We start from the raw sequence: 25,764 nt of genomic DNA, 5'->3' as shown, positions 1-25,764 counted from the left end.
TTATAACCCCCCAATGGGTGAAGGGCTAATTCGTCCACACAATATCTTTCTCTGTCTACAGCTGCCACAGCTGCCAGCCTTTTCATCTACATTTTGATTTGAGTGGATTTTTGGACAAAGTTTGAAATGATTTAATATTAGTTCATGTACAAAGAGTAAGCAGATGGAAGAAGAACCTAATTCGCCGGAAGAGATGGAAGAACCTAATCCACCGTCGGACTCCATTTCCACAAAATTTGGGCACCTATCTTTGTGATTTTAATTTCTTGGGTATGCAAAATGATGTTCTCTTTTGTTAGGTTTCAGTGCTCATTCTGTGTGTTGTTGAGATTAGAGGTGACAAACTAAACTTATCCATAACATTCACACAATAGTCAACAATGCAAGATACTAAAATTTATATGATTACATTAAAACACAACATACTGATTACTTTGATAAAGTAATCAGAAAGGCAAAAAGTGCAAAAAGAAAACCACCAAAAGCAAGTAAAACAATCAATCTGTTGTTGCTTCTACCTCTACCTTCTTCACTGAAATTTCCATTGCTTTGAACTTTTCCTTCGGTTGGACAGTCTCTCAAACACTCCGCCGGACCTTCGGTTGGGCAGTCTCTCAAACACTCCACCGGAAGAAATTGCACCCACCAATTTTTCCTTTCTTCTCACACACAAAGTACAACATCTCGTACGATGCTCGCCTCGAATCGGCAACTATTTTCAAACAAGCTCTTTCCCAACACCAACACTTCTCATACTGGAATCTTAGCCACCTACACCCATTTCCTTGTTCCGAACCATTAGTAGACAATGTCGACATTTCTATGGTGGCGGTCGTACAACTACAAAATATACAAACCCAAGATGCAAATAAAAGAACAAAAGAGGAAGGAAGAGATGAAGAAGAGATGCACAAAAAAAATTCAAATGTGGACGAATGATGTAGCGTACAAGTCTAGTTCCCAATCTTGGGAAGAAGAAAAGTAAGAAGATGAATGATGTCTGCGCAGGCTGGCAGCAGTAGACAGAGAAAGATTCTGTGTGGACGAATTAGCCCTTCACCCATTCGGGGGTTATAATGTCCAGAAAAAGTGACGAAAAGTGTAAAAAACCTTCAAACGTGCATAATTACAAGTCCGGGTACTACTGGTAATATTAATTTTGTTTAGGTACTGCAAAAGTGAGAGCATACAAGTCTAGGCCTCAATTAGGCAGTTCACTCTTTATTGTAAAAGTATTTATGTCTTGTCGTTGTCCTTAGTATCTGTCGCGTAATTTTGCATATTGGATAACTGGATCCAAAGGTATGGTCCAATTAATTATGGCTAGTAATCTTGCATATTGTTCATTGCCCTATATAGGGGGGGTGATGGCAATGGCCCATAAGAAAAATTTTAATCAAAAGTTAAAAAAAAAGGAGTAGTATTTTATTCTTAACACCATTTTCATTGGATTTTTTATTTTATTCTACTTTTACCCTAGCACAATGATTGTGTACCTCCCTTTCCCTTTTTCACTTCCATTTAACTTTCCATTTCCAGTCTTATTATCTCATTAAAAAACATCTTCATTGTTAATGTCCAATTAAAATTAAGGGCTACAAATAAAAGTATTATAAAAAAGAATACAAGATTAAAGTATAATAGACAATATATAGTGTTCTCAACTTAAGACTAACATTTTTCATTGCACCCTCAGTTTCAGCTAATATAATTTTGAAAATTGCATCTTTAATTTTGTGTTCTTATACAAAGATAAATATATAACCAGTTTGTTGTAATACCCTTTTAGTTCAATGTTTAAAAAAAGATTAAATTTATTGAAATGCGAACTAATCATCATTCATAGGGTTAACATCGCAGCTGGATATTTATGTGTGTCAATATTATGGCCAATTGATTAGTTGTTACGAATCATCAAAAATCAGCTCAATCCATTTATTGTCCCAATTAAACAAAACCAAACACGTTGCATATTTCTCAAACTTATTTATGTTTTTTGGCTGACGTGGAAGTAGGTTGGTTATCAATTATTTTCACATAACAAATAACCAAATTTGGGAATGAGAAGTAAGTCTCCAAATTTTGAAAAACTACACCAATTTATTTCTTTTATTAGTCAAACAAAACTCAACGCTCTCCATAAGTGCTTCAACAACTCACTTTATCTTCTGAATAAATCAATTCCTAACAAGATTTTATCAAAAAGTTTCAAGTTCAAGATGCTCAAGTTTCGAACCAACGATTTCAAATTGCTTATATGAGATTGTCACTCCACCAACTATAAAACCGGACAACCAATGAGGCTCATTTGAAGCCCAAAATTGTATAGAACTAATCTCATTTTGATAGATAATTACATTGAATAATGAAGATTGTAGATTGTAGGCTCAATCTTTAGGATTTGATCCAATCATGTATTATTAGGCCTTAGCCCAACAAAATAAATGGGCCTTATTGTGAAATTTTGTCCATGTCATTTTTCATGGCAATGGTTTTGGATTAGCTATTGATTCCATTTCAAGTAGGCCTTTTTATTTTTATTTTATTATGAGTTGGCATTTGGTTTAGGTCCTAATTAATTGCCTAATGTTAGGCTTAATACATATTAGCTGTTAAATTAATAAGACAAAAGAGCTTCAACTTGTATAAGCTACTTTTGTTGATTCTATTTGGTTTAGGCCCCATTAGCGTAATGTTAGGCTTACAAAAAATATTATCTGCATCTTGTAAAAGTAATTAATACGTGTCCCTCTAGAGGAAAATTTCAGGGTTTATGACTTTTTCTAATTTGTTTTAATCTATAGACAACTCGACCTTTAAATCTCGAAATATTTTTTTGCTTATAGAAGATGTTTTCATTGTTTGGATATCTCCGAAAGGATCGATTTAAATATCATTAAAATATTAGTAGTGTAATTGTAAGTGAATCAAGATCGACAAAAATACGTTTGTTGTTTTTTAGGTATCGATCATTTTTACTATTCCATTTATTATTGAGAATTAATACAAAACATTTAATATATGGCTATTTTCGTTTAACTATTCCCCTAAGTAAATAATGTAAAAGAGGAGTTGATAAATAAATTATTACTTGAAATTTTCTTCAATAATTTTTATTTTTTTCTGTTATAGGAAACTGGTATTGTTGGTGTGCATAGAAAATTCTTCATAATTAACGTTTTTTAGTAAATGTCAATTTTATTGTCTATTATATTTCAATACAAACCAATTATGTGGAGTAGTATTAAGCAAATATTGGGAAATGGCAATAAATACGTTTAAATGTCGGTGATGCCGGTTCACCCTTCATTTTTACAGTGTATCATTAGTACATTAATCCTCTATTTAAAGGCGGCTATCCTATCCTAGTCTCCTAGGTACATATATAAAATGAATATGTGAAATGAACTTGGAACTAATTAATCAAGTTTTTTAAGGAAATTAAGTATTGATATAGTATTTATTATTGATGGGTGAGTAGTAGCTAGTTGAGGTTAAGATGGAATAATCCAAGAAATGATATTTTAAATTTTTAGATTAGTGATGAACTAAAATTTGCCGTTAATATAGAGAAGGAACGTGATTGGTTGAAAGAAAAACGATGGAAGATTTTAATAGGGAAGAGCACATGGGAATGTGGGAGAGGAAATAATAAAAAAGAAAAAGAAAAATGAAGATAGGAGAGCATGGATTCCCACAACACAAAACATTCCAACTAAGGTGCCCATGTGAATTTAGCTTATTTTTAGGTCACAACCAGGTGGAACTCACCCATACCTCTCTCACCCCACATATAGTTAAATTACATATATCAAAATCATGAATACATGGATAATCATGCTTAATTTTTCATTATGTTTGAAAAAAATCTCAGCCCAAAAATGCTTTTTTGCTTTTGTGGTTTCCGACGATTAGATATTCAGATGTATTAATATACGCTTTGAAATTTCATCTAATTTAATGGGGGTGGACTAAACTCGAAATAATGGATGTCGTACAACGCTTATGGAGATGTAGGGAATTTATGAACCTTGGGGAGTTAATAAGTGGAGCGTCGACGACCGGACAAAACATGGAGCGAAGATTCCAAATGATATACCGTTTATAATAAATGATAGAGTATTGACGTACCATTAGTGGAATTTGGAATTTGGTAAAAAAAAAATTGAAGGATTTACAGGAAATAAGTTAAAATAAGTAATACTATTCCGTACGAATGATATGAAAATAAAGTGGGAGAAGAAGTGCATTCATAAGAGAGGATGAGATAATTAAGAAAATAAAAAGTAGTAAAAAAAGGAAAGAGTACCAATTGGTAATGGCTATGAGATAAGACTTTGTTTCACTAAATTTACTTTTTACATTTCTTTTATACAGTATTAATTAATTAAAAATCAAATAAAAATCTGCCTATTCGCATGCATAGCGAGTGGGCAAAATGCGATGTTGTGATTGGTGGATGTACACAACAATACTTTCTTATGACAATTCTAAATAATCCAACTATCAATTATGCATATTCATTTTTTACAGAGTTATAAGAAATGATATACGTGGAAACAAAATGTGATCCCTACTCAATGAATGTATGCTGATCGAAAAAAAATAAGAAAAATGAGTGAGAAGAAGAAAATCAAACAAAATAAATAAAGAAATAAACATATCTTATAGAAAAAAGATGAAGAAGATGAGGAATTACTTGTAACTGCATCCATCACATTCGAGATTCTTTACCCATTTTTTGGTGTTAAATTTTACTTTTCTATTTTTTTAATAAAATTTAAGTGTTTTGTATTTGAGTTAGTGTTTTACATTTTCTTTAATATTTTAAAACATATTGGCATGAAATATATGGTAATGCTTTCCAAATATAATTAACAAGAATAGAAAAAAGATCGGTATAAAGCAGGAAAAACTTCAGTATACTATCACGCTATGCGTCCGTCCAATCACAATTTTAGAAATACAACAAAAAGGAAGAGACTCTGAATATTGTGATTGACTGACACACCACGTGTCAATATGTCTGGATCACTGAATATTTATTCGTCTAAAGCAAGCTATAAGGAAACAGGCATTAGGTTGATTGTCGTCTCCATGTTAGAAAACGAGACTACTACATACTTTCATCATTTCATGCATTCGTTGAACCTAAACATTTCATTTAATTACACCAAACTTCATAAACTATAGTGCTTAAGATATTAACAAACATATGAGAGTGACATTTGTGGTTACTATTGAGTGAGTGCAGATTCATTTCCACGTTTGGGAGCTCTAGGTTTCACCCAACTTTCATAGGCTTGTTTGATTTGGGGAGCCTCTTTTTTGTTGCCATTCAAAATTCTTGCATTTCTCTATCATCATTCAAAATCCTTTGCCTAACACCATTTCCATCTTCATCATTTTTGTTAGAAAAATTGATTGATGTGTTGAAATAGAATGTGTGAGTTTAGGGAAATAGAGAGACTGTGTCATTCTTCTTTGTAACTAAATTTCCTTGCATTAATTGATATGTTGTGCAATATAAAACCACACCATATTTGCTAATATTCCATTGAATTTAGCAATAGGGTATTGATGTGTTTTACACTTTTACGTATTGGTATTTAGTACTATATAATTAAATAAGTAGTTAATTATTCTTGTCGTGTAACTTTTTTTTTGGGTGATAAATTGTAATTTTACATATATACAGAGATGATTATTTTGCAATTTATTTGACTTAGCTCGTATCTCTTAGTGCATGTTATCGATATAACACATAATTGTTATAAAAACAAACCACGATATCAACATAGTATTAAAATTAAGTAATAGTGAGCTTTATAGGTATCATTTGTGGACATTCCTTTGTATTTCTCCAATCATTTCACGTTCCATGCTAATAAAAAATGCTCAAGCTGCAATAATTCCGATAAAAATAACAAAAACTATTTTGAGTCCACGATGATGTTGAAAGGTGCTTCAAAATTGATATAAGTGATTTTTATTTTATTTTGTAATTCCTTATTCGATGACTATACAACTTCTTTCTGTCCGTTTCCATTCCAACAAAGTGGAGTAATCACGAATTTCATACTCTCCATTAAAAAAAAATCAAAATTTCGTATATTAGTATAATCTTTTTTGAGAAAAAAAAGACATATATATAGGCACTACATATATATGCAAAGGAAATGTCCAAATTAACAGTCCTCCATAGTCACATTCCATATTTCAAATTTAATGATAAAATAAGAATCCATTAATATAATTACCTAACAATATCAGCTGGATATGAACAATTTAAATCGGTGTAATAAATTGAATAATCTCAAATTGTATGTAACTAATGCAAATGCCAAATGCTATGCATGTGATTCACTTTCATTATATCAAAATCTAAACACAATTATGCTCTTCCAAACCTACTGTTTATCCATAACACTTTTTTCACCTCCCATATTTTAATCCCACCCTATTATTGCATTAATCATATGATCATAAGTTAGATGTCAGAATCCCTAATTTTTTACTATGATAAAAAAAAGATGTAGTGAGCAATAAATAACACTTGATGTTCTCTCTCTTTGTTTCTCTCTCTCACTGTCTCAACAGAGATAATCGCTGGCTTCCAGTCTTGCCACCCATGTTCTTCTCTCACTCCAAAATCTCCCCCTAATATCCACCACCACCACCACCTCCACAATTCCACACTCAAACACACACCCACTGCGTGTGTTTGTGTGTGTGTGTTTTTTTTCATCATTCCTCCCTTCCTCCACCACAACCCATGGCCTATGTGCCTGCAGATTCCATGTTCCGAAGCCACGACGACGTCCCACAAGATTTCCACGGTAAAAAAAAAATAAAAAAAATCCGATCACCATTTTTTTCCCCCCTCTTTCCAAAATTAGGGTTTTCGATTCGTATCTAATAATTAGTGAATTGATTGCAGGCGTTCCGGATTTCCTGATGAGGAGATCCATGTCGTTCTCGGGCATGGATCGGGCCGAGGAGTTCCACGCGGACGACGAGGGCTCGGACGACGGCTCCCAGCTGCTGGGGGAGAAGAAGCGGAGGCTGAACTTGGAGCAAGTGAAGGCCCTGGAGAAGAGCTTCGAGCTCGGGAACAAGCTCGAGCCCGAACGCAAAATGCAGCTGGCTCGGGCCCTCGGCCTCCAGCCACGTCAGATCGCCATCTGGTTCCAAAACCGCCGGGCCCGGTGGAAGACAAAGCAGTTGGAGAAGGACTACGACGTCCTCAAGAGACAATTTGAAGCCCTCAAAGCCGACAACGACGTCCTCAAATCGCAAAACAAAAAGCTCCAAACCCAGGTAAATTAAAGGATCATATATAATAGGGTTTTTGTTTATCCGATACCTATTTAAATCATGAAATTTAAAAATTTTACAAAAAAAAGTTATGAGACTGACCCTGACCAGAATTTGATCAAATTTTACTAGTATGATTTAAACCGTTATAGAGATTGAAAAAAAAATTAAAAAAAAAAATTGAGACGGACCAGGATTTGATCAAAATTTATGATTTGAACAGTTATTGGGGCTAAAAGGCGGGGAGTCGGGCGCGGGGGCGATCAATCTGAACAAGGACAACGAGGGGTCGTGGAGCAACGGGAGCGACACGAGCTGCGAGGTCAACATTAAGACGTCGACGGCCACGGAAAGCGCAATGTACAATCAAAGAAACAAGCACGGCTCCATGTTTCCACCGCCGCAGACGCTGACGCAGCTCCTGCACGGCTCGGGGAGGCCGGAGCAGCAACATAGTATGCCGGCGGCCAACGAGTGCTTCGGCACTATGTTTGCCGGCATCGAAGAAACGCAGGAATTCTGGCCATGGTCGGAACAACAGAATTTCCATTAATTATGAATAAAAAAGGAAAGAGAAATGGTGTCTTCTTCTTCTTCTTGTTCAATTTGCCTATAATGTGTTTTCTTCAAGATTACATTTTTTTTTTGTTTTCCCTTTTCTTGAAATTATTAATTAAACTTGCCATAGATATATTATTCCCACCCCACACTGTTTTTTTTTACTAATTCTTGAATGAATAGTTCATTTCCATCTTTCTTTCAAGTCGTAATTTTGATTAATAGATAAATAATGTGACATTAGATATATAAAACAAGAGAGATCCATGTTACATGCAAATATGAAAATGAGGCAGAGTGGGACTAGTAGTCTGGCAATGGGCCATGGTTTATGCATAAAAAAACAAGATTCCCAGCATTTCAACTTTCTAAATGTCCAATTCCATGGAGTCATCACTTTCTTTAACAGTATAAACAATTGTGTGATGCCAATTTTCATTGTAAAAAAAGGAATTAAAAAAGGGTTTCTCTGAGAAGGTTCCTAGAAGATGCAGATATTCGATGGTGATGATCAAGAATATTAATTAAGGATAAACTAAAAAAAAAAGAAATGAAATTGTTATTAATTAATGTTTGTAGAAGGGAAAGAAAAGAAAGGGAATCGAAATGAAGCACAAATTCCAAGAGGGAAGAAGCCAAAGAGATGGGAAAGGGAAGAAAACAGAAAGAGGAGAGTTGCTTGGGAAATGGTAGTGTCCAATTATGATCAAAGATGTGTCGTTTTATGATTTCCATTGAGATTGCATCTCTCAACAAATTCAACACTCATGTGAATCCCCACGTTTGTACTGTACCATTTTCATTTTTTTATTATATAAATAACATTGGTGATGAATATCTCTTATATTTTCCACTATAAATCATTTGAGATGTTGATTGTGTTTGTGTGTGACAAGAAAAGCATCTATCGAAACCAAATAATTAATCTCATGGAACTAGCTAGATGTTTCTGGTCTGCTATTGCTTGTGTGTGTTGTGATGCTATTTGGATTTTTTGGCTTTAGATTTTTAGTGAACTGCAAAATAGGTTTTCCGAATGTTGTAGTATATAATAGTAATAATTGTGGCACCTCATGAAAAAATATTATTATAGAATTTTGGAGAAAGACTAAATTTCGTTTGAGCTACTAATACATTGTTTTCGGATATTTATTGCTGAGTGATCATACTTTACTTTTATTCCAATAAATTAAAGTTAAATATCAATCCTAAAACAACTAAGTAGTACTCGGTAAGTCGGTATTATGTAACTAATAAAAAAACAAAGAATAAAAGTAATTATATACTTAATTAGATGAAATCTACCATAATTAATAATGACAAAATTCAACTATCATACAAATTTACAAAATGAAAGTAAGAAACAAAGTTTGATAGACTGGATTGCATTTAAATGCCTTCCAACCTGAAATAAGAAAAAAGCAGTGTACGAAAATTTAAATGTCGAATTATTGTTGCCCAATAAATGTGGACTACCCCATTTAAGGTTCGTTTAAAGCCCAATATGTTACTTCAAATATAAAAAGCCCATTTTAGAAATTTGATAAGTTCAAAATCTCTGCATATATATCATATATGGACCCATTACTGAATTAGTAACCTCTACTAAAATCTTCAATCTTTAAACACATTACAGATGCATGTGACAAAAAATCTAAAAATGATACATGAATATATTTTTGTCAATAATGGAGCCTATGCGGGAAAATAAGAATAAGCATTTTGTAAATAAAAACATACTACATACAAAAAATATGGAAACCAACACATATTACAGAATAGAAACATGAATACTATAAACAAAAACATGCAGTACAAAAGGAAAACCTATACATTTGCAAACAAAAATATGCATATTACGAAAATAGAAATATGTAGTAGGAGTAGTAATTAAATAATACTCTCATTAACATATTTCATTTTCTCATATCCCTTCTCCATTCGTACTATATAAACCGGCAAAATCAATCTTATGTATTGATCCCTTGCTTTCTTTCTCAACTTCTTCGATCAATCAACTTCAAAACTATATCGACATACTATAACTTCACGATGAAATCACTTCAAGCATGAAGAGATAAGTTATAGCACTTGCAGACGAAACACATGCATGTGACAAAACACGTCATTTTTGCATCGATCATTTGTTTTCTTTCTCGATCCATTCTTTTATCAATCTATTGAAAAAATATTGATCTACTCTAATTTCATTGTGAAATCCTTCAAGTAAGAAGATGCAACTTTCGAATGTATATATATGTCGTTTTCTTTTTTGTTTAATATTATGCATTACTGTGTGCAACATTATTCACTTGTGTTTGTAGCCCCGACGTAAGTTGATATACATACATACAAAATTAAATAATGCAAGAAAAAAAACCAAGTAAACTTCTGATTATGGGTGAGCATTCGGGTTTCAGTTCGGTTTGACCGAAAAACCGAATTTAGTTCAAAACTCAAACCGAACCGAACCCGAAAAATTGAATAACCGAACTAAACCGAAAAACCGAAAAAAACATAGTATATAATATTTTATTTTATATAATAGAATATATATCTATAAAATATAAAATTAATAGAATATATATAATACATATTATATAGAATATATTAAAAGAATATATATATATATTATATTATATAATATATTAAATTAATGTAATATATTAGATTAATAGAATATATATATAATATTATATTTAAAATATAATTCGGTTATTTGGTTTTTTTTTTCGCCCGAACCGAACCGAACCGAACCGTACCAAAAAACTGAAATTTTTGTATTTTCAAAACTGAATTGAACCGAAAAACCCAACCAAATTTCAAAATATCGGTTTGGATCGGTTCGATATTCAGTCTTCGTTTTTTTTTTCTCACCCTACTTCTTATCCAAATTTGAAACTATGCACTACATGATTGATATCACTCCTAAGTTTATATGTATTGAATCAATGTAAAATTGTAAATCACCAAATGCTGCATTTAAAGCTTAAAACTACAAAGGTCCTCATCATTTATACCAAATTTCCAGATTCAATACATTGAATTCAAACATTAATTCTCTTTTCCTTTTTTGTGCGTAAGCATTTGCAGACTCACAAATCACACAATTCACGCTCCAAATTCTAGAGATCCAGCTAATAAAGGGAAAATTATAAACTAAAGCAAATCAAAAGAAAGAAATACTCAATTATTTAATAAAAATCTCACAAAAAGATTACAACAAACAAAAGCAAATATATTTAGAAAGGAGTAAATTCTTGTCCAATAGGAGAAAAATCCCAGAAGAAAAAAGAAAAAAAGGAAAAGATAAATTCTTTAGTTTTTGCCATTCTAATCAAATTTCAAACCCATCACAGCCCAATAGATTAGAAACGGGCCCACGTGCTCAACTTTTCCACCAATCACATTCGAGCTTCACGCATCTTCCGTCACCGCTCGGTGACTTTCAACCTCCCTCAATCCACGTCCATTCTCTCACATCTTTTCACGCAAAATCGCACGTTTCTCTCTCCTCCATCCTTCCCTCTCTCTCTTCCAAACACACACACTCCTACTAACACAATAGTTAACTTTGTTCTTTTGTTTGGCCTCGAGAACACCTCGTGTCCCAGCGTCTCCTATTTTTATTTGGTTAAAGAAAATCATGTTTTTTTCAGTGTTTTCGCATTGCTGTTATTTTCTTGCTTTGAGAGTGTGAAATGCGATGAAAGGGAGGGGCTGTATCTGAACTGGGAGAGATTGAATGCAGCACTTCGAAAAGGGGTGCTTCGAATTTGCGCATTGATCTTTCGTATTTGCAATTCGTCGTTTTGCATGTTCAAATCTCTGCATAAATGATCCCAAGATTGCATTTTGAGGCGCCGCGGGGAGTTTTCGTCACCTGGGCTTGAGATTTCTCTCTTTTGATTCTTGAAATTTTTTCAATAGAAATGCAATCTTTGTAATTTAATTAATGGAATTTTGTTAAAGCAAGTTTGAACGGTTTCTTTTTCTAATCCTTTGTCGTATACTGTTAGTTTGGTATCTTTGGATTAGGGAGGGAGGGCGCCCCGGTTTTAAGCCCACAAATACAGAGTGGAAAAATTTCAAGGAAAAGAGAATCTTTCGGATGAGGGCAAAGTGATAAAAGTGGGATTTTGGTAGTCTGGAGGCTCATTCTGCAGTTTTGGCATTTAAATTCTAGGGTTTGGAGGGAGGAAAAAAAAATGGGGCTAGTTCCTAAAGCTATGAATAAGGTTGATATGGATGTGGGAAACTCGAAGGCCAGGATGGGAAAAATTGTTAATGGTGATGGCGACGATGATGCTTCGGTAGGTAGCTGTTGGTTTAAATTTCGATTTTTTGGGCGCTGTTTGTCTGCAAGGACCAAAGTTGATAGCTCTGTTAGTGGTTCTGGCTCTGGCTCTAGCTTACAGTATGGTACGTTTGCTAAATCATCCTTTTCTGTTTAAGAAATTTTTGGGAATTGATTCTGTTTGTGCTGCTGTTCTTTCTTATTAGAAGTTGTTTGATGTGAATGTATGCTGTTGAGTTGTTTATTTTGTGGTTTGGACAACTTGATTGGAGGTACAAATATGAATTTTAGTGTATCTGCTTATATGGTTGGATGTTAAGTTTGTGTTTATCCTTGTTGCTGCATTTGATATGTAGTTTTGTGTTAGATCTAGCTGCTTGCTTAAGTCGCGCTTGCTAGAAGAATGGCTGTTTATGCTTGCTGATTTATTGCTTGTATCTTTGGTGGATATGCCACTGTCTTGATGAAGTTGCCTCATAAGTTTTAGCGTGTATGCAGTGTTTCTCGTTGCTTTATGATGTATGTTGTTGGAATTGGTTCTTTGGTTTTACACACAGTACTTAGGGTACATAGAAATATATTACATACAAGTTACACGTGGTTGATGATTTTGTTTTGATTTGTTACTGTTTCAATAACGGAATGAGAGTGTTAGAAAACTAATTTAAGGCGTGTGACGCGTGTCAGCTGTACTAGTTGTGTTACGTTGTAGATGATCCTTTGAAATAACATCTTGGCAGCATTCCTACTAGGTGAAACTTTCGCTGACCTCCATGTGGCTTTTTGGTGTAACGGCTGATTGATTCTTTGGTTTACAATACTACTTAGGGAACATAGATTAAGTACGAGTTACACGTGGTTGATTGTTTTGATTTGTTTCTGTTTCTGATTCTAGATCAGAATTAGTGGTGGCTAATTTAATGCGCGTGACGCGAGTCAACTATACTAGTTGTATTGTTGGGGAAACTAATTTAAGGCGTGTGACGCGTGTCTGCTATACTAGTTATACTACGCCTAAAGGGAAATGATGAAACTTGTAGTTGTACTACTAGGTTAAACTTTTGCTGAGCTCCACGTGGCTTTTACATGTAACGGTTGCATCTCCTTTATGTGCATGGTTCATGGCTGTTTATTGGTATTTTTTATTTATGTTAGAACCCAAGTATGGGAAACTATAACTATAGAATCTCTCGGAAAATGGAAATGAATCAATTTTTTTTGAGCAAGAATGTTAATCAACTTGTTTGAAATGAGCTTGTGAACTATGGGGTGTTGATGAGTACTAACATCTTTGCATTTTTTACTTGGATTTGAACTCATCTATTCTTGTTACTTTTGTGCACCAGCGGAAAGTAAATCTACAAATGAGACAAGTAGAGACCAACCAGTTGTTCCGGTAGTATCATCTTCAGCAACAAGCAATGCTGAAAGTGTTCCATCAACTCCCAAAATTGAAGAGGAACTGAAAATATCTTCTCAGCTACGAAAGTTCACTTACAATGAGCTTAAGCTGGCCACAAGGAGTTTCAGGCCCGACAGTCTCCTTGGGGAGGGTGGCTTTGGCTGCGTTTTCAAAGGTTGGGTCAATGAGAATGGAAACACTCCCGTTAAGCCCGGTACAGGGCTTACTGTGGCTGTCAAAACTCTTAATCATGATGGACTTCAAGGCCATAAAGAGTGGCTAGTACGAAACTACTTCCCTTTCTTTATCTTATTCTATTCTTCAATTTCAAAGATTCTTCTTATTCACATTTCACTCACGTGGTTCTATAATAATGCAGGCTGAAATAAATTATCTTGGTGAGCTCATCCATCCGAATTTGGTTACATTGATCGGCTATTGCATAGAGGATGACCAAAGGCTCCTCGTCTATGAATTCATGGCAAGGGGCAGCTTGGAAAATCACTTATTCAAGAGTATGTTTCTTTTTTCCACCCACAACGAACGTGGTTTCAATATTTGTAGTTTATAGTTAAGATGGCACAACCTGTAGTCATGCTCAAGTAGTTTCTGCTAAGATTGTAGTTTTAAGTGTGAAATCTAATTCAGGAATTTGCTTGCTTTTGTTAATGAGTGTGTGCAAGCATGTGTTACTATGCCTGTGACTTTCAAGAATCTAATTTAAGAATTCTTTCATTATTTTCAATTGTATGTTTGTGATGCACTTCTTCTGATGTATAGGATCCTTGCCTCTTCCTTGGGCTATAAGAATGAAAATAGCACTAAATGCAGCAAAGGGCCTTGCTTTTCTTCATGAAGAAGCAGAGAAACCTGTTATATATAGAGATTTCAAAACTTCAAACATTCTGCTAGATGTGGTATGATGTCTGAATCTTTCAAGATTATGGAGTCCTATCCTTAGCTTTCTTGATCCTCTAAACTTACCTCTATTATTGTTAATCTAGGAGTACAATGCAAAGCTTTCCGATTTTGGACTTGCCAAAGACGGGCCTGAGGGAGACAAGACGCACGTGTCAACCCGTGTGATGGGAACATATGGCTATGCTGCACCGGAGTATGTCATGACAGGTAACATCCTCCTCTTGCTGCGTGAATTGTTCATGTGTGATAATGGCTTCTCAGACACCGTCTCGTTGTTCAGGGCATCTCACTGCAAAGAGCGATGTGTATAGCTTCGGAGTGGTCTTGCTGGAGCTGTTGACGGGGCGGAGATCCATGGACAAGAGCAGACCTCCCGGGGAGCACAACTTGGTGGAATGGTCGAGGCCTTACCTCGACGAGAGGAGGCGGTTCTACAGGCTGATTGATCCTCGTCTGGAGGGGCGCTTCTCTGTCAAAGGCGCTCAGAAAACTGTGCAGCTGGCTGCTCGCTGCCTCAGCCGGGATGCCAAGATTAGACCCGCGATGAGCGAGATAGTTTTAGCTCTGGAGCCGCTGCCAGCTCTCAAGGACATGGCGTGCTCCTCGTCCTATTTTCAGGCGATGAACAATGCCCGTGGTTCTGCGACCATGAATGCAAGAACCGGAGGTAGATTGCAGACGAGAAACGGGCAGCAGCCAACAAGGAGCCCCTCCATGCCTAACAGGTATTACGGCTCGCCATATCAAGAAATCACGCCTCTGCGATCTCCGTTAGCTAACAAGCCCTGATCGGAGTTTTCTCGTTGCGTTGCTGTTCATTCTTCTCCAAGATCATCATCTCCTCCTGGTTGAGAGATTGCTTTTTATTTTATTACCATGTAGAGATGAGACATTCGTTGATATGGAGGCTCTTTTTTCACCTTGCTCATAACTGTTGAGATGTTTAGATGAGTAAGTTAAAAACATAGAGAGATGTTTGTGCAGTTACTGTGTTTGAACATGAAGAAGAATGGCATTTTGGCCAAACTCATTTTCTATTTTGAACCATCATCAAAATTGAGTATTTATTTCACTTGGCTGGATTGTTTAGATGCAAATTGAATATTCAAATATCTTAAGAACATTCATTAATGTTATAATGCAGGAAATGGAGAAAGAGACTAATGCTGCATCCCTCCACTTTTATTACAACAAACAAACATAGCCTCATCATTTCTTTGTGGTAAACACAAACACCATACGATGATCATAAATCTGCCCAGGATTCACAATCTGTGAAGGAAAATTAGGATGATTCACAGAGTCTGGGAACCCTTGAGTCTCCAAACACAAGGCCGCATGAGACTGGTATATGAACCCACCCTTCCCCTTCACGTTGTCGATGAAGTTGCCTGTGTACAGCTGCACGCCCGGGGCATTGGCTGACACCTTCATCACTCTCCCCGACTTCTTGTTGTAGACCACTGCCACCGGCTTCATCTTCAGCCCCTTGTAGTCGTCCACCACATAGTTGATGTCGTACCCCCTTGACCCTTTGGGGAGGTCCTTGATGGGGCCTTTTATCACACGGGGCTTGAGGAAATCGTAAGGAGTCTTCTTCACTGAGGTGATTTCTCCCGTTGGGATGAGCCCCTGGTCGACTGGTGTGATGTGGGACGCAAATATCTGCAGCGAGTCAGAGAGGATGCTCCCACTGTTGTGGTTACCGAGGTTCCAGTAGGCGTGCTGGGCTAGGTTTATCGGGGTAGCCTTGTTTAGAGCTTTCGCCTTCATTTTCACAACCAGCGTGTAAGGGGCCACTAGAGCATAGGTTACCGAGGCCAGAACAGAACCGGGGAAACCTGTTAAAACAAATTTGAGTTTTCAGAACAAGCCACAAACTTCTGCAAATAAGGACAACATTCTTGATCATTGCTAATTTCATTACCTTCTTCTCCATCAACGCTGTGATATGTTAGTGTAATGTAAGGAGATCGGCCATACTTAACGTGCTTCTTCACCTTCCACACGACTTGGCTGAACCCTTTCGACCCACCTAAATACAGACAATGACATAAAGGTTAGGGACAACACATTGATCAAAGGTGACATTTAAGTCAATGCTCATATTTAAGTCCTTTTTTCTTGAATAAATCATGAGGAGAAGATGAAATGCAGATCACCATGGAGCATGTTCTTCCCCTCATTCGCTTCAAGCTTGTATACGGTCCCATTTAGAGTAAATTTAGCACCAGCAATGCGGTTAGCTACTCTTCCCACAACGGCTCCAAAGTGACCGGTATCATTCTGCAGCCAATTGTTCAGAAACACAACATATATAAAAGTAAAACATAGACAAAAAACAAGATTTGTAAGGTTTCAGTCTCTAGATGCCAAGTATCTTAGCCATATCAGTTGGTTTTGCTACACATCATCAATCACATCAAATGGAGATAAATAAGTCATTTTTACCCAAAATTAGACATAAATTAACAAAGGATTAGTTAATTTGTAGATCTTATCCATCCATTTACTTCTCAAATCATTGGTTCAAATGTCCTTTTCCTACTATCAAGTAGTAAGACAGAAAGCCGAAGACTTTGATGACTTAAGGCTTTCAAGATCAAATATGACCACACAAAAAAACAAATAACAAATAATAGACTAATAATGATGATAAATCAAGATTCAAGATTTCACAGAAACCATGCGCCTAGAAAGCTCAGAAAGTAAATAATATCTAAAAACATGAGAGAGGTAGATTCATCATACCTTAAATTCTTCAGCAGTATCATAGCCCAGAACAATGTCACCCAACTTTCCTATGAAAACAAGAAAAAAGTTTGAATCTTTGAGGCAAATAACCCAAGAAAAAAAAAAAAAACTGACCATGTTTGTCGGGAAGAACAAGAGAGGCGATTCTTGCACCGTAGTTGGTGACCTTGAGAGAGAAATCGCCTTTCTTGATCTCATACATTGCGAGACCACCATTTCTTGAGGCATTTGAGAGATTCCCAAATGCCAAAAACAAGAAACAGAGAAGAATAGACATTTTGTTAGTGTTAGATTGTTGAGCTTCTAGCTCTGGCCTTTTGTAGGAATGAGCTCACTTAATTAATGTTTACTAGTCATACATGGAGTGATTAGCATGTTGCTAATATATTAAACCTCGGATTATTATATCCAGACAAAAGTGAAGTGTTTTTATTGATAAAACGACAGTGATGAGTTGGGAGATCAAGAAAAGTCAGCTAATCCTTCATATATATAAATCTTTTTTTTTTACTATTTTTTTATTTCATGCAATCAAGAAATGGCCGCTAAATTTGACTTATATGAAATATTTGAATGGGTTTAGAATTTAAGAGATGCATTAATGTGATTAAGCATTTAAGCTTTTATCTCCCGTAACTCATAAATCTTAGTCAAATTCTAATGTGTCCCACAAATTTCAAAACCGATAGTAAAAATTATGAAGTTAAAAAAATAAATCTCAATTTTCCCATGAGCGAAATGCTTATTGAAACATCTATATAGTTCAGTGCTTATTGAAATATTTTAACAGTACTTATAATTGATTTAAAATGATTATATTTTTGAAATATATACTAAACAATATTGTTGCATATGGAATTACATCGAAAATGGAGATGAAGCTAAATTAATAAATAGAAAAATGATTGCATTTTGGATGTATTATGATAGTTCACATGGGCTATTGGAGAGTGGACTCTATATATACGAATATCGATGTTTAGGGTAAGTAGAATATTTATGATTCTTTTGTTTCTTCAAAAATATGAAAAACAATGGAACTAACGACTTTAGTCTTTATGCTTTTCAGTTTCCACTAAGGCCTGCAACCTTGTTTGGAAGTCTTCTCTGCTTATTACTTTTTTAAGCTTTGGCCAAGTCTTGTATTGAATGATGAGCTACATTCAAATTCTTGAAGCATTCATAAATCTTTGTATTGATATTATCAATTCTTTATGAGTTGATGAATTCATAAATGATCTGTATTTGGGTTTTTTCATTATAAGTTATTATTATTAGTATAAAAAGAAGCTTTTTCGCATAATTAAAAAGCTACTCAACTTTAATATATCATGTCGTTTTTATACATAAAACACAACTTTCCACTTCGTATAAACTACAAATGGAGGAGTACAACTTATGAATCAAACGTTCATTTTTTTTTAAAGCAATGAATACAATTTTTTAAAAATATTAGTACAAGATTCCAAATGTATTCTTTCATTTTATTATATGACCGATGGCCGATATTAAAACTTGGCCAGTGGGGCCATGGTTTACATAAACAAATAAGTTCAATTTCCATGATTAGAGTACTAACTTAATTTAATCTGTGAATGTTTGGAGTAATCTAGACTTATAAGGCTTGCATATGTCCGGCCCAATTACTTGGGCTTGAAAAAATCCGGCCCAGTTAAGTGTTCTAGAATAATAATCAAACTGCCGAATTAAAATAGTATAAGCTGACAGGATTAGATCTCTGACTTTAATAGCAAGGAAATATATACATAATACATATACCTACTACCCTAATATAAGTTATAACTACCCAGGTTAATCTCTTTTGCTTAGTTAATAGAGGAATGCGTGCAATCTTAGCTAAAGCAATTGTCAATTGTATGTTACTATTCAATTAACTTTTAAGGCGCAGTTGAGTTATTTTTTAATAAACAAATGAAGAAATATGTGCTTATCATCGCAGAGAAAAGTCCTACACGTTTTATGAAACGCTAAGAGAGAATTTCAAATTAAGGTTTGATAATTCCATCTTAAATCCCTCTCACTTTTACTCTATAGTCTTTTAATGATATAAGTGCGGATGTCAATTAGGCTAGTAGATCGAATTTCGGACTAGCCTAACCGGCTAGTAAGACCTTTTAGGTTAAATATAACATCAATCACAAGTTAATTGATTCGTATTATTGTTAGGAATAGGATAGTCCCAAATTAAACAACCCATTTAATTCCTCTTTTAACATGAGTAATTATAAGTTTTATTTCTCTACTTATCTTAATAAACATTTATTAAACATTAGTTTCTCAAATCTCATAGTTTCGGCCGTGGATGGAATTAGCAGCCACATGTTTTCTATTTTATTATGATTCGGCCGTGGATGGAATTAGCAGCCACATGTTTTCTATTTTATTATGAGTAAATAAATTTAAATTTATAGGCCCCTCATATAGGAGTCAAGCATGAAACCTTTAGTCTTAGACATTAGCCTTAGACATTAGCCTCTCTACCGCTTGATCAACTTACACACACATCCACATGTTTCCTAATGATTCTTCATTTGGTAGACATACTTAATTAATTCCAATCTGATCTAATATTATTGTCAGCTTAATTCCTGCGCAACAATTTAGTTATGAAAAGTCAACCGTTGAAGATTGATTATTTTGTATAAATTGTAGCTGAATTATGAATATGATAGTACTCATTAAGAACTCTCAACTCCACATGGCACACATTAATCATGGAATTCTCCTCATTTCAGTAATCTGTTTGCTACAGTGTGATATATCAGTAAGTCTTATCTCTTACTACAAATCAATGAAACATACAAAAAAAATCTAGTTAAATAGTAGTATTTCATGTAATTTGCATGAATGCAGTTGCAGAATTCTCTCCCTGCAGGAAACTGGGCAAACCACGGCGGCGATATCTTCAACAACAGATACGCGGAGGGGGAGAAGAAGATCAGCCCTTCGACCGCGGCCCACCTCCGTCTCAAGTGGAAGTTTAACGCGGGACACGACATAACAGCCACGCCCGCGATCTGTGAAGGCGTCGTATATTTCCCCAGCTGGGACGGTCATATTTTCGCTGTGAGACAACTTGACGGCTCCCTTGTTTGGAAGAAAAATCTGCAGAAGCTCACCGCCCTTAACTCCTCCACCGCCTTGCTAGCTCGAGCCACACCTACTGTAGCTGACGACAAACTCATCTTTGCCATTTACGGCCCGGCTTATGTTGTTGCGGTTTGCAGGGCTACAGGAGAACTCATATGGAAACAACAGCTCGACAAACACCCTGCTTCTGTTATAACCATGTCCGGAACTTACCACAATAGGTACATCTGTTCGGAATTCATGTCATCATCTAATGATTAACCAGAAGAAATTGCAGACTAGGACATATCTAGACTCTATATTGCGTGTTGACCAATTAAACACAATTTTTGTTTCTAGCGTTTGATCGAATTCTTGTGAATCCACGTGCATATCAATCTGATGCATTGAACATATATATTATTTTGTAAATGTGCTCTAACTTTTAATCCGTCCCACAAAATTAGTTTATTTCTATTTTTTGCAAGGTGGACCCCATATTCCAATATTAATATTCCAACTACTTTTTCTTTTTCTTTCTATCTTTTTCTTATTTTTATCAAATTTGCATTAAAACTCATATCATCCCCAACGTCTCAGAGCTTTCTACGTGGGCGTTTCCTCACTGGAAGAAGGCTCCAGCATCGAAAACTGCTGCACGTTTCGAGGAAGCTTCGCGAAGCTAGACATAAAGACCGGAACAATTCTATGGCAGACTTATATGCTTCCGGACAACAACGGAAGACAAGGAGACTACGCTGGAGCTGCAATATGGGGCAGCAGCCCCTCCATCGATGAACGACGAAACCATGTCTACATCGCCACCGGGAATCTCTACTCTGTCCCTCAGAGTGTCGAGGACTGCCAAGTAAAGCAAGATAATCAGACGGTTCCGGCCCAACCAGAGCAATGCATCGCCCCCGACATCCACTATGACTCGATCCTAGCCCTCGACTTAGACTCGGGCCGGATCAGGTGGTTCAGACAGCTCGGAGGATACGACGTGTGGTTCTTCGCATGCAACGATCCTTCCATCCCGAACTGCCCCCAGGGCCCCAACCCGGACGCAGATTTTGGGGAAGCGCCAATGATGCTCACCGTAAACACCAACGGCACTAGGAAGGACGTGGTCGTTGCGGTCCAGAAAAGCGGATATGCGTGGGCACTCGACCGGGGAAACGGAAACATACTCTGGTCTACTGTAAGAAATCACTTATTTTCTGATGTGGGATGAGTTTGCACTCCAACAGTTTAATTTCAAAATTTTATGTTTTTGTTCCCTAGTGTGGGATGAGTTTCCACCCAACAGTTTAATTTCAAAAATTTAAATTTTGCTTTCTGATGTGGTATAAGTTTGCAACCCGACAGTTTAGTTTCTATATTTTATACTGATACAGGAAGCTGGACCGGGAGGAATTGCCGGAGGAGGGACATGGGGAGCGGCTACGGACACGAGGAGGGTTTACACCAATATCGCCAACAGCAATCAGCAGAATTTCACGCTTGCGCCATCAAATAATGTGACGACAGGGGGCGGGTGGGTTGCGATGGAGGCCGGGAGGGGGAAGGTGTTGTGGTCAACCGCACTTCCGGATAAGGCCCCTGCTAGTGGTCCTGTCACTATCGCCAACGGTGTGATGTTTGCCGGCTCCACTTATGGGACGGGGCCGGTTTACGCTGTAGATGCTGCATCCGGTGAAATATTGTGGTCGTACGTTACGGGAGCCTCTGTGTACGGGGGCTTCGCGGTGAGCCAGGGATGTGCATTTGTAGGACACGGCTATCGTAGGTTTCTGAATATGACTGCAGGATCCTTTCTCTTCGCCTTCTGCATAAAATGAGCTCCCATGTTACTAAAAATGCAACCTAATAAAATAAAATTTTCATCCAATTTAAAGATATGTATGCACGAGTGTGTACTTGAAGACTTGGAGAAGCAATCATGTACTTGTATTTGTTGTGCCGTGTTTTCTCTCAAAAGTTCAAATGGACAACATGTTTAAGCTCAAAGGATAGATAAGCTAAAAAATGCCTAATAAAGCAGGAGCTTGGACCACAAAGAATGGTTGCCTTTTTTTACTAGTTCACTAAAAAAACAGACATACTAATCAGAGATAGCAACTTTTTAACAAAGCACACAACGTAAAACAGTTAGCTTACAGTATTTAGGGAAGTAACAAATTAAACTATGAAGCACACCAGTAATTTTCGAATAGTCATGACAGACTCTTCATCTACAGCTATACATCCACCCTTCAGTAAAACCCTCAAATACAAAACAAAGACGAGCAAAGACAACATCAAAGCAAACGAACTAGAACTTGCGTGTTCACATTCATCCATTACAAAAGGACTGCACAAGAACCAAATTGAACTCTGCAGCGCAGCTACATTGTCGTGCAATGCTTCTAAGACATCCCATCTGAGGAAACTACTACTCACTCTCTCATCTCCTGCAACACCTAGTCTGAAACGTACATGAGACCACCTAAAATAAGAGATTATTTCATTTTATCTTCGGAAAAAAAAGTTGTTATTCATTTCATTTTGGATAAATTATCAAAAAAGAATCATAAATGTTGAAAATGTAGAATTGATTTGGATTGAGAAACCTCCAAAAGAGAAAACTACAAAAGATGAGTGAAACCGTCGACTGTGGAGATGGAGAGAAAAAGGAGAAGTTTTATTAGACCATCTCCAACTGTACTCTATAAATGAGTTTTGGTGTAGAAATCTTCACCAACCATACACCAAATTCAAACCCATTTTTAGTGTTTTTTGTGAAACAACACCAAATATGGTGTTACTGCAAAAATTTTGTGAGACAAAAATCCAAAAATGGTGTAAATTTTGAATTTAGTGTAAATGGTTAGAGTAAAACTACTTTTTGGTGTTTGGTGTAAATGGTTGTAGATGGTCTTAATGGGCTATATTTTTGCTAAGTGTTGATTGCAAAATACAAAGAAGGCCTTATATATAGGCACAAATACAGACAAATAAAATGCTTAATACTAACTAATAAAGGAAAACTATATCAACTAATTACTCCCTCCGTCCCAAGATAAGTGACCTACTTCTTTTTGGGCACTAGATTTAATAAATTGATATTTAAATAAGTTAAAGTGGAGAGAGTAAAGTATGAGAGAGGAAAAATAGAGAAGAGAAGAGAGAATAAAGTAGGTGGAGAATAAAGTAAGAGAGATGACTTTTTGCTAAAAATGGAAATAGGTCACTTATAGTGGGACACCCCAAAAAGGAATACAAGTCACTTATCTTAGGACGGAGGGAGTATATTTTTTATTTTTAGTTTCAACAATAAATCTTAATCAAATTCTAATGTGTCCCACAACTTTCAAAACCGATAGTAAAAATTATGAATTTTAAAATACTCCAATGAGCGAAATGCTTATTGAAACATCGATAGTTCAATGCTTAACGAATTTAATTTTAAGAGCATCCACAATGGGCCGAGGATGCGACGGACGATGCATCCTCCGTCCCTTAGTTCGCCACTGCAGCACCACAGACTATACACATTTTATCCTCCGCGCCCTAAGCATCGTCCGCGGACTATGACACGGAGGATGCATCCTCCGGCCTATCCTCCGTCCCTTAGTCCGCCATTGCAGGGGGTGTGGACTATAGGGCGGAGGATGCACACATTTTTATTTTTATTTTTAATTTTTTTTGTATTTTCTTCTAATATATATCACCAATTTTTTTTATTTCATTTCACACCTTTCACTTCACTCTCTTTCTCATCTCAATTTCTCTCTAAATTCAATAATGAATTCTGTCAATTTTTCATTTTTGCAAGCACAAAAAATAAAAAATAAATATTGACAATAGGATTTGCCTTTAATTTATAGTGTTTTTATATTTATTCTTGCTAATTGATATGTTTGCAAACATAAAAAATAAATATTGTAGTGTTTAAATATTCAAATAATAAATAAAATACTTAGGGCGGGGCTTAGGGCGAGCTATAGTCCGCCCCATTACAGGTGGAAGGGGCGGAGGATAAAATGCTGATGTGCAGCGCATAGGGCGGGGGCTTAGGGCGTCCATCCTCAGCCCCATTGTGGATGCCTTAAAAGTACTATAATTGATTAAAAATAAATAATTTTTTGAAATATAAACAATATTTTTGCATATGGAATTACATCGAAAATGGAGATGAAATAGTTGGAGCTAATTAAGTAAATAGAAAAATGATTGATTTTGGATGTATTATGATAGTGCACGTGGGTTATCGGAGAGTGGACTCTGTATATACGGATATCAATATTTAGGGTGAGTAGAATATATATGATTCCTTGGTTTCTTCAAAAATATGAAAAACAATGGAAAGAGAATTGTATATACTAATGTAGTAACGACTTTATGCTTTTCAGTTTCCACTAAGGCCTGCAACCTTGTTCGGAAGTCTTCTCTGCTAATGGAGTACTTTTTAAAGCTTTGGCTAAGTCTTGTATTGAAATGTGCTACATTCAAATTCTTGAAGCATTCCTAAATCTTTGTGATGATATTATCACTTTTTTATGAGTTGATGAATTCATAAATGATCTGTATATCTTATTGGGTTGTTTCATTATAAGTTGATTAGTCTAAAAAAGAATTATTTTTTGCACACAAAAGGCTAATCAACGTTAATATTTCATGTCGTTTTTATGCATATAACAAAACTTTCCACGTCGTATAAACTACATTATACAAATTCCATTTTTTTAAAAACGATGAATAAGAATTATTTTTAAAAAATACTTCCTCCGTCCGCCATTAGGAGTCTCGGTCACTTTTGCGATTCTCTCTCTTACTTTATTATTTCTCAACTTTAACTATTTATTATCATTTTTATAAAACAAGTGCGTAAAAGGGACCGGGACTCCCAATAGCGGACGGAGGGAGTAGTACTACGAGATTCCAAATGTAGGGCCATGGATAATGGATTACATAAGCAAATAAGTTCGGTTTACTAACATGATTAGAGTACTAACTCAATTAATGTCTGGATTAATCTATGAATGTTTGAATTAATCTAGACACTGTTGGGCTTGTATATATCTGGCCTAATTAAATGGACCTGTATATACCCACCTAGTTAATTGTTCGATAGTAATAAACAAAATGCCGAAATAAAATTTGTCCACCTACTATTCCAATATATCTTCCCAGTAATTTAACGAAATAAAATAGTGTAAGTTGACAGGATAATTAAGATCTCTGACTTTGATAAGAGAGTTTTAATAGCTACGAAATATATACATCTACCCTAGTTATAACTCCCTAGGTTAATCCCTTTTGCTTAGTTTATGGAGGTATGCGTGCAAGCTAAACTAAAGCATTGGTCTAATAATATGCTAGTATTCAATTAATTTTTAATTGCAGTTTGAGTTTTTTTAAAAGAGAAGAAGAAATACGTGCT

General features: G+C 35.7%; 4 protein-coding genes across 5 annotated transcripts; 3 read left to right on the top strand and 1 right to left on the bottom strand.

Moving 5' to 3' along the window:
* The first annotated feature begins 6,574 nt into the window (after positions 1 to 6,574).
* On the top strand, positions 6,575 to 8,043 carry LOC125198551 (homeobox-leucine zipper protein ATHB-13-like). Its single transcript, XM_048096867.1, has 3 exons — positions 6,575 to 6,839; positions 6,941 to 7,320; positions 7,541 to 8,043. The coding sequence occupies exons 1-3, from the start codon at positions 6,776 to 6,778 to the stop codon at positions 7,868 to 7,870; spliced, it is 774 nt and encodes a 257-aa protein (XP_047952824.1). The 5' UTR covers positions 6,575 to 6,775; the 3' UTR covers positions 7,871 to 8,043.
* Positions 8,044 to 11,395: 3,352 nt separating this feature from the next.
* On the top strand, positions 11,396 to 15,567 carry LOC125198553 (serine/threonine-protein kinase PBL34-like). The gene is made up of 6 exons (XM_048096869.1): positions 11,396 to 12,297; positions 13,519 to 13,856; positions 13,954 to 14,089; positions 14,355 to 14,491; positions 14,579 to 14,702; positions 14,776 to 15,567. The coding sequence occupies exons 1-6, from the start codon at positions 12,084 to 12,086 to the stop codon at positions 15,282 to 15,284; spliced, it is 1,458 nt and encodes a 485-aa protein (XP_047952826.1). The 5' UTR covers positions 11,396 to 12,083; the 3' UTR covers positions 15,285 to 15,567.
* A 25-nt stretch (positions 15,568 to 15,592) lies between these two features.
* LOC125198555 (galactose mutarotase-like) lies at positions 15,593 to 17,623 on the bottom strand. The gene is made up of 5 exons (XM_048096870.1): positions 17,364 to 17,623; positions 17,247 to 17,296; positions 16,658 to 16,781; positions 16,423 to 16,530; positions 15,593 to 16,336 (listed from the first exon to the last, which is right to left on the bottom strand). The coding sequence occupies exons 1-5, from the start codon at positions 17,524 to 17,526 to the stop codon at positions 15,705 to 15,707; spliced, it is 1,077 nt and encodes a 358-aa protein (XP_047952827.1). The 5' UTR covers positions 17,527 to 17,623; the 3' UTR covers positions 15,593 to 15,704.
* A 2,303-nt stretch (positions 17,624 to 19,926) lies between these two features.
* On the top strand, positions 19,927 to 22,230 carry LOC125198578 (polyvinylalcohol dehydrogenase-like). 2 transcript variants are annotated; one of them, XM_048096898.1, is made up of 4 exons: positions 19,927 to 20,034; positions 20,130 to 20,581; positions 20,940 to 21,540; positions 21,737 to 22,230. In XM_048096898.1, exons 1-4 carry the CDS (start codon positions 19,930 to 19,932, stop codon positions 22,178 to 22,180), a joined length of 1,602 nt encoding a protein of 533 aa, XP_047952855.1. In that variant the 5' UTR covers positions 19,927 to 19,929; the 3' UTR covers positions 22,181 to 22,230. The 2 variants fall into 2 exon arrangements, with proteins under 2 accessions (XP_047952855.1, XP_047952856.1); XM_048096899.1 differs by having other exon boundaries at positions 19,962 to 20,034; positions 20,124 to 20,581.
* Positions 22,231 to 25,764: the final 3,534 nt, after the last annotated feature.

The sequence above is a fragment of the Salvia hispanica genome, unplaced genomic scaffold (genome assembly GCF_023119035.1).
Source record: "Salvia hispanica cultivar TCC Black 2014 unplaced genomic scaffold, UniMelb_Shisp_WGS_1.0 HiC_scaffold_167, whole genome shotgun sequence".
Taxonomy (NCBI): domain Eukaryota; kingdom Viridiplantae; phylum Streptophyta; class Magnoliopsida; order Lamiales; family Lamiaceae; genus Salvia; species Salvia hispanica.
The sequence above is the reverse complement of the archived record's forward strand: the minus strand, read 5'-3'. Positions and strand labels throughout refer to the sequence as shown.

Excerpts from the sequence above, each read along its gene's own strand:
- LOC125198551 (XM_048096867.1), top strand. The coding sequence starts at position 6,776 with ATGGCCTATGTGCCTGCAGATTCCATGTTCCGAAGCCACGACGACGTC. Across the intron at positions 6,840-6,940 it reads CGTCCCACAAGATTTCCACG|GCGTTCCGGATTTCCTGATG; the intron begins GTAAAAAAAAAA and ends AATTGATTGCAG. Across the intron at positions 7,321-7,540 it reads ACAAAAAGCTCCAAACCCAG|TTATTGGGGCTAAAAGGCGG; the intron begins GTAAATTAAAGG and ends TGATTTGAACAG.
- LOC125198553 (XM_048096869.1), top strand. The coding sequence starts at position 12,084 with ATGGGGCTAGTTCCTAAAGCTATGAATAAGGTTGATATGGATGTGGGA. Across the intron at positions 12,298-13,518 it reads TGGCTCTAGCTTACAGTATG|CGGAAAGTAAATCTACAAAT; the intron begins GTACGTTTGCTA and ends TTTGTGCACCAG. Across the intron at positions 14,090-14,354 it reads GGAAAATCACTTATTCAAGA|GATCCTTGCCTCTTCCTTGG; the intron begins GTATGTTTCTTT and ends TCTGATGTATAG.
- LOC125198555 (XM_048096870.1), bottom strand. The coding sequence starts at position 17,526 with ATGTCTATTCTTCTCTGTTTCTTGTTTTTGGCATTTGGGAATCTCTCA. Across the intron at positions 17,297-17,363 it reads TGTTCTTCCCGACAAACATG|GAAAGTTGGGTGACATTGTT; the intron begins GTCAGTTTTTTT and ends TTGTTTTCATAG. Across the intron at positions 16,782-17,246 it reads ATACTGCTGAAGAATTTAAG|AATGATACCGGTCACTTTGG; the intron begins GTATGATGAATC and ends AATTGGCTGCAG.
- LOC125198578 (XM_048096898.1), top strand. The coding sequence starts at position 19,930 with ATGAATATGATAGTACTCATTAAGAACTCTCAACTCCACATGGCACAC. Across the intron at positions 20,035-20,129 it reads TGCTACAGTGTGATATATCA|AATTCTCTCCCTGCAGGAAA; the intron begins GTAAGTCTTATC and ends ATGCAGTTGCAG. Across the intron at positions 21,541-21,736 it reads GAAACATACTCTGGTCTACT|GAAGCTGGACCGGGAGGAAT; the intron begins GTAAGAAATCAC and ends ATACTGATACAG.